This window comes from Nansenia antarctica, assembly GCF_963989245.1.
Source record: "Nansenia antarctica genome assembly, chromosome: 1".
In the NCBI taxonomy this organism is placed as follows: domain Eukaryota; kingdom Metazoa; phylum Chordata; class Actinopteri; order Argentiniformes; family Microstomatidae; genus Nansenia; species Nansenia antarctica.
Genome location: NC_137674.1, coordinates 87,849,446 through 87,857,867, shown reverse-complemented (window position 1 = coordinate 87,857,867; position 8,422 = coordinate 87,849,446). Strand labels below are relative to the sequence as shown.

At 44.5% G+C, this 8,422-nt stretch overlaps 1 protein-coding gene across 1 annotated transcript in view; it reads right to left on the bottom strand.

Moving 5' to 3' along the window:
- tenm4 (teneurin transmembrane protein 4) overlaps nucleotides 1-4,460 on the bottom strand; it is a gene marked incomplete at both ends in the record, with an annotated part of 257,838 nt that extends 253,378 nt beyond the window's left edge. Inside the window, one exon of the mRNA XM_080526836.1 lies at nucleotides 4,184-4,460. Within this exon, the coding sequence (XP_080382962.1) occupies nucleotides 4,184-4,460 (277 nt within the window). The remainder of the gene's footprint in view (nucleotides 1-4,183) is intronic.
- Nucleotides 4,461-8,422: the final 3,962 nt, after the last annotated feature.

Below are 8,422 nucleotides of genomic sequence, written 5' to 3'. Positions count from 1 at the left end.
TCATCAGTGCATCAGTGACCTGATTGCTGCTAAGTAGCCAATCACCTCCCCAGGTCAAATCACATCTAACTCTGTCCACATGCTCTTAAGACTAAAATCAAAACATGAATATACAGTATATACATATATACATATACAGTAGGTCAGAGTTTAAAGGTTCATGGTTGAGGAACTGCAGAATAGCATAATAGAGAGTTAACTTTACTTTTTTCATGTATTATTTGAGGTATTTCACCTCTGCAAATCAACCGCCAGAGGGGATCATTGAGCAACACTTATGGATAGACAACATGTGTTAGACCCTTTCAGTGGTTACAAACATCGCTGCCTGTGAGCTGTAGTAAATCACATTAACTATATCCTGAAAGCAGATACACTACATGGCCAAAAGTATGTGGACACCCGAACATCACAGCCACACGTGCTTGTTAAACATCTCATTCCAAAACCAACAAGACATGGACGTTAAGATTTTGGAACATGGCTGCAGGGATTGGCTCTCATTCAGCCACACCAGTATTGGTGAAGTCGGGGACTGATGTTGGGCGAGAAGGACTGGCTCGCAGTCGGCATTTCAATTCATCCCAAAGGTGTTGGATGGGGTTGAGGTCAGGGCTCTGTGTGCAGGCCAGTCAAGTTCTCCCAGACCAAACTTGGCAAACCATGAAATGATTGGACCTCGCATTATGCACGGAGGGCATTGTCATGCTGAAACAAGAAACGGCCTTCCCCAAACAAGGTTGGAAGCGTACAACTCTCTAGAATATCATTGTATGCTGTAGCATTAACATTTCCCTTCACTGGGTCTAAGGAGCCTAGCCCAAATCATGAAAAACAGCCCCAGACCATTACTCCATTATTCCTCCTCCACCAAACTTTACAGTCTGATTCATCTCTCAGAAGATAGAAATCCAGCTCCTCTGCTCCCATGGTGGTGGGCTTTACACCACTCGAGCTGACGGCTGACATTGAACATGGCGATGTTGGGCTTATGTGCAGCTGCCATGGAAACCCATCTCACGAAGCTCCTCTGACAAACAGTTCTTGTGCTGACATCGCTTCCAGAGGCAGTTTGGCAGTTGGAATTCGATAGCGAGCGTCGATGCAGCCAAGGACAGATGATTATTTTATTAAGGTTGGGGATTCGAGAGCCTGTTCCAGTCGAGACCCAGATCCAAACTGTCTGATCCTTCAGAATCAGAACGCCTCCGAGGTTATCAATTACTTTCGTCAATGCCGGTGAGCTTTTTTTCTGACAGATCAAAAGGGTCAGAGAATTAATCTAGCACTGACATCTTAAACTACAGCTAGCACTGCTAGTGCACAAAGTGAATTGTGAAGTTAACTCCAAGAGGGAGAAAGACAAAAGTTTTGAGCAGAAAGAGAGAGCAAACTATATTACTATTTTCATTGTATTTTTTTTCTTCCTCTGAGATTAATTCAGCTAATACTGCTAGACTGGACTGCACTAATATAGCGCCTTATTCCAAAGCACAACAGCCTCTCATTCACCCATTCTTTATATACACATATGTGTGAATACACATTCACACACCAATGGCGGCAAGCTACCATGCAAGGCTCGCTCATTGGGAGCAATTTGGGGTTCAGTGTCTTGCCCAAGGACACCTCGACATGTGGCTAGCTGAGGATCGCTTTCATGATTAAGGGGCAGGACCAGATAAGCTTTGCTTCTTTCTGTCCCTTCTCGAACAAAACCATTGTTGACTATTACTTCCATGTCTAGGAAGATATATTTTATTTTAATTTAGATCTTATTTTATTTGTATTTTAATTTATTTATTTTTTAAATTTTTTAATTTAGTTTTTGTTATTTTTTGTTATTACACATTTGTGTGTTTTTATGGTTGAAATGTTCGAGATAAATAAAGATCAAATCAAATCAAATCAAATCCTACCGCCGACCTTGCGATCATTAGACGCCCGGCTCTACCTCCTGAGACACAGCCGCCCCATTTTTAGCTGGCCAAGGCTATCCAACTCAAGGTAAGCTTTCGGTTTTATTCATTTATTTCCACCATGGCCCAAAGGTATAGCTGCTTGTGGTTGCTCTTGTGATTGTAAACACTGATTGTAAATGTAGGTTAGCCGTGTTAGTTCTAGGTTATTTCCACCTGTCCACTCCTTCGAATTCCATGCTGTTTCTGTCTCCTCCCCAGAGTAACTTCACATTGTTGTTATCTATCGCCCCTCAAGCCAGGTTGGCCACTTCCGAGAAGAGATGTATGTCCTTCTCAGCTCCTTCCCTGACGATGGTACACCCCTCTTCTCAGCTCCTTCCCTGACGATGGTACACCCCTCTTCTCAGCTCCTTCCCTGACGATGGTACACCCCTCGCACTTCAACATCCAGTCAGAGAAGCTTCCAGAGATCACTTGTCCTCCTCCTCTCCTTCGACCTCACCCTGTCCTCCTCTCCTCCTCTCTTACCCTGTCCCACTCTCCTCCGACTCATAAGACGGGCAATCAGCTCAACCTTGTCTTCACCAGATCCTCCCATACCTCCAACCTTACTGCTACCCCTCTTCTAGTTTCTGACATTCAGGTTGTATCCTTCTCCCTTCCCCTCAAATCCACTCCCAAATCCAATCCATCTTTTATAAGCAGCCCACAGATTTGGGTTAGTTGGGATCCGGTTTGGAGTCGTGATGAACGGGAGAATGAGAAGAGCATGTGTGTGCCAGGTTTACACTGAGGTTTACACTGAGGTTTACACACACACTATAAACAGGGATTACATTTGGCATTTCACAATGACGGTAAAAGAGTCAGTGAGAGCTGAGCTCCGGGACCTTGGCTGGGCTATCAAGGTCTTCATCTACAGTTTCATGTAGTAAACCCAAGTAGTAGTAGTAAACACCCTCTTCAGGCTACATGTCACCTTGTCAAATGTAATATTGCAATGTTTTCTAATTCTGAGATTTTCCTCAGATTTAACAGGGTTCCGACAAGTTTCAACAAGTCAAATTTAAGGCCTTTTTAGACCTTTTTTTAGACCTCTTTGAATAGAATTTTAGACCTATTCGCGGCACCATATTATAGCTTTTTGTCATCCTCGAGGTGATGAAATTAGGGATTCCACTGCCATACAGACAAAAAAGTCTGAAGCTTGATTAATTTCCACGTAAATAGATGTGGTCGGACTGATTTCCTTGCCAAGCTAACCTATTTTCTAAGACCTAGCACCTAATTTTTTAGACCTAATAACTGAAATGTAAGGCCTTCTTAGGCCGGATTGCTGGATTTTAGACTTAACATCTTTTTAAGACCAGCGCGGGAACCCTGATTTAATGTAACATTATTGTGCAACATTTGTGTAGCCCTCATAGACTAACAGGATGATTTTCAAAGATTAGTAGCTGACATACGTGTGCATTTCCCTGCGCATTGTCCTGCATGTATTAGAAGCTATTTTCAAAGACCTTTTCTAAGCTGCAGTTGTGTGTGGAAATGAGTTCAAGAAGAGGTAGACACACATCATTTAAATAACGTATATGCCTCTCTCATGTCGTTCGACAACGCACCGTCACACGGACAAGGAAATCCACGTCACAAAAACATTAGTGCTCCCTGGAGGAGTAGCCTAATTTCTACCGACAAAACTCTGTCTCTTTTCAAAGGAGGTCTGTTTCTCTGTTTCACATGAGTAATGTCCCACGATCGACAGAATGAGCGTGTTGTGGGGAGGTGTGAGCCTGTCTCTGAGTGAAGCTGTCATCAACCATCAACTATAGGTAACTGATGATGAGAGGAGGACAAAAATACAGACATCAATAATATTAGGGTTTGGGTTAGATCGTTAACACTAGAACAGCCCTGTGAGTAAACAGGTTGTTATATCTTGACACTCGATCAAATTTAATCTATTTCAATCTAGATGTGTGCGTTCTACCACCCACTATCCTTCAAAAATCACATCAGGATAAGCTAGTATGAAGCTATTTTGTTGTTTTTCTATGTAGGAGGCAGGCTGATTTACAAGACGGCCAACTAGTGGTCTTTGTGTGTAAGTAGCAGCTTCCCATTGTAAAGACTATGGTCATTTGACCCCCGAGGCGGCTCTAATAGTAGGTAAAAAAGGCACGGCTGTTCTAGTGCTAGACTGTGTGTGGGGGGTTAGGGTTAGGGTTGGGGTTAGGGTTAGGTCAGGTTGTGGTCCTCACCTGGCCTACAGAACTCGTCCGCCTCGTGGTGCACCATGTCTTTGACGCGGCTTCCGTAGGCCATCCTGGAGTCTTGGTCGAAGGCCTTCAGGGTCTCGCTGGAGCTGTAGGACTTGGGGTTGGTGTCACTGGAGCTGTAGGACTTGGGGTTGGAGCTGTAGGACTTGGGGTTGGGCTTGCCGCTGTCCTCGCTGTCCGCCGAGGAGCTGGTGTAGCGGCGCTCCGTGTCGCGCCGGGCGGTCAGGGAACGGTAGGGTCTCCGCTCCTTCACTTCCATGGCTGCCAGCGCGCTGTCTTCTTCAACATCAACGGTTACAGAGGCTCGTCAGTCCAACCGACTCTCTGTGGAGAAGAGAAGAACAACATAAAGTGAGCCAAAGGGATTTCCGTTTGTTTGTTTTCTGTGTTTGAGAGTTTGATTAGAGTGGTGTATAAAATAGTGGTAGTGGGTAGTGGTGGTCTAGTGGATAGTGAGTTGGACTGGTGATCAGAAGATTGTGATTAAATTGTGTCAAATCCCGCCTGAAACACCACCACTAGTGTGTCCTTGAGTAAGACCTGGGAACACCACCACTAGTGTGTCCTTGAGTAAGACCTGGGAACACCACCACTAGTGTGCCATTGAGTAAGGCACTTAGCCCTCAGTTACTCCAGGGGGAATGTCCCTGTAATTCGTAATTGTAAATCGCTTTAGGTTAAAAGCGTCTGGTAAATGGCCAATTCTAAATATGTTTCTACTCTAATTGAGGGAGAATTCAATATAGATCAATAATGTTTGACAGTACAGGGTCAAGTTCTCATGATCATCTTTAATTATTTTTCCAGATGTTGAAAGTGCAGATTGTAAGCTTTCAAATGATGAAAATAGTTGAAGAAAATATGCTTAATTGAATGTTGGTCCACATCAAACCAAACAGCAGAGAAACTCTCTCACTCTGAATCAAAACACAGCAAAACAGCTGTAAATAGCCAGGGCTCTGAACATCTAACAGCATGTTTAGCATAACACTCACACCACGCTGACAGAACATCAACACCAAACTAAATGTGTTAAAAACACATAACTACACATAATTAGACGACCACACCGTCCTTGGTTGCAGTGAATGAATTTGTGGTGGATTTCAATTTAAGTAATGTGAACAGAGCAATGCACCTCATGGCTACAATCAGCACTCGAGTTGAGGGGGGATGAGGGGGGGTGGCATCCCCCCCTGAAATAAAAACAGTCAAAATCATCCCCCTTCTAAAACTGCCATCCCCCCTTTCCATCCCTTATGTCATTGTATCAATGAACGTGGTATTACTGCTACTGAGTTCAACATTCAGTTTTGCGCATATTGAGTAAAACACTGTGGGCGAGGGAGGGGGGGGGCACGCACACATGCAATGACATTTTTACCACCAAGTCACTGACACTGAAGTCACTGACGCTGTGGGGATGCTAAAACTGTCCCCATATGATAAAATCACCATCCCCCCTGACTTTCTTTTACAACTTGAGTACTGGCTACAATATTTAGGTTTTCTTTCCAAACGACTACAGGGCTTTCAAAGCTTCCGTTGTACACCTGTGTGAGTTCATTACAGATGACAATTTAACCCAATACAATGTTTCTCAACGCCCTTAATTGCATGTCTCCTTATTTAAAACCGCTCTTGTTGCACTGCGACGTGTGAACGGCCCTGCTGCAAACACAGAGGGGTGGAGCGTGTAGAACAACCAGGATTAATTTTGACAATATACGGCGCAGAAAATTCTCACTCCCAGAAAGTTTATGATCCCAGTCGCCCACAAATATTCTGTTTTATGTGCCACGTAGAAACGCCAGGCCTCCAGCAGCGCTGGACGTGGCAGATGTCCTTCCCTCGATTGTGCGTTTTACAAGGCGTGAATCATCACTGGTACAAAAGTGAACAACCCAACAAATGCGACAGTACGTCGTATGTTGAAACCGGAGAGGTGGTTAAAATATAAAATGGTAGAGTCGGCGTCTAATGACAGCTGTCAGAACTGCAGAGTCACTACCCATCTTCCGTCAGAGACTGAAGACCTCCATCTCTTCAGGCTACACCTTAACTGCTCCTCCTGAGACATCTACTACCCCCCAGCACTGTGTCTCCTGAGACACCTGCTTTTCCCCTTTACTGTGTCCCCTATGACTTCTACTGCCCCTCTTGTACTGTTTCTCTGTTCTCCAGTGTCTATATATATAAAAAAATAAAAAAATAAAAAACTATCACTGAGCTGGATTACTCTTCCTGCTACGACTGGTGGATTGATGACTCACTTGCTTAGTCAAATGTAATGATTGTAAGTCGCTTTGGAATAAGGCGTCTGCTAAATGCCAAAAATGTAAAAGTAATGATCGCAAGGTTGGCAGATCGGAGGTTCGAGCCCCGACTGGCCACGTGTCGAGGTGTCCTTGGGCAAGACACTGAATCCCAAATTGCTCCCAGTGAGCGGGTCGGCCGGCGCCTTGCATGGTAGCTTGCCGCCATTGGTGTGTGAATGTGTGTGAATGGGTGAATGAGAGGCCGTAGTAAAGCGCTTTGGAATAAGGTGCTATATAAGTCAGTCTGTTTACCAAACTGGAGACCAGGAAATACCTGAGTAAAAAATGAAACAGAAATGGAAAATTCTAATTTCTCACTTGTCAGACTCACTCCATCTCCATTCTCGCCATGTTGTTCTTTTAGGTTGGCATGCATGGGGCATTCAGTAAGTCTTAAGTAAAACGTATTTAGGTACTTCGATCTGGATATAGTTTCTCAAATTCAACTGCTAGCTGTGATACCGATGCACAAGACCATCTATTAAGGTCCAGAGAATTCTTGATGTCCCTTGGCACGCTATCACACGGTTTGGCAAGATATTGATGAGGCTTAAAGCGTGGATTTATGGAGTTGATTAGCAGCTCGGTTATTGATTCCTCTGAGGCTCACTTAAAGCAGAAATATCTCCCAGCGTGATTCATTTAATTTGCTACGGCCAACATGACGAGGTCCCTTGTTTCAAATCAAGTGTGTGATACAGTGTAAGGTGAATTATTAAGCATGGATCGAATCTAATGGACTGTTATCCATTGCATCAAAATAATCCAGAGGGGTCAAAGATTGACTTCGACTCCAGTCACGTATTTGGTTATAATGCGGGGCGGCTGTGTCTCAGGAGGTAGAGGCTGGTGGAGGTAGAGGCTGGTAGAGGTAGAGGCTGTGTCTCAGGAGGTAGAGGCTGGTGGAGGTAGAGGCTGGTAGAGGTAGAGGCTGTGTCTCAGGAGGTAAAGCCGCTGTCTAATGATCGCAAGGTCGGCAGATCGGCGGTTCGAGCCCCGCCTGGCCACATGTCGAAGTGTCCTTGGGCAAGACACTGAACCCCAAATTGCTCACAATGAGCGGGCCGGCGCCTTGCATGGCAGCTTGCCGCCATTGGTCTGTGAATGTGTGTGTGAATGGGTGAATGAGAGGCCGTTGTAAAGCGCTTTGGAATAAGGCGCTATATAAGTCAGTCTATTTACCATTTACCATTTGGTAAGCTTAGGATTTTGTTGTGTGGAGAGAACACATGTTCAAACATCCCAAGGGTGCCTGTGTCTGTCACTACAACTTCAGCTGCTAAAAAACTATTCAGGGTATTAAAAAAAAATTATCTGGGTATTACAAAACATTAGATTACGGTACCTCGGTAGTACGGTAGTAGATGAGGGAGACCTCACTATGGGATATGCGCTGGATGGAGGGAAGCTCATATCACATCAGTACTACCCTTTGCAACGTTTTGCGATTTTGGGCAGTTCAGTTCCCGTACCAGACAGTGATGCAGCCTGTCAGGATGCTCTTGGTTGTGCCTCTGAAGAAGGCCCCCTAAGGCCCCCAGGATATTGTGCCCTAAAGCGAACTTTTTCAGCCGCCTAAGATGAAAGAGGCAACGTCTTCACCAAGTCCAGGATCCAGTTAGCATAGGCTGGGGTCGATGCCTAGGTGCCTGAGCTTGCTGTGGAGTCTGGAGGGGACGATGGTGTTGAATGCCGAGCTGTAGTCTACCAACAGCATCCACATAGGCGTTACTTCTCATCTGCAGAGGTAACATCATCCAATCATCCATTGTTTTATTTTTTTCAGCGACGCATTCCTCATAACCCTCTCTTTGCTGTGCTCAAGCACAGGTTGAGTAATAATAATGATAATAATAATAATAATAATAATAATAATAATAATAATAATAATAATAATAATGCA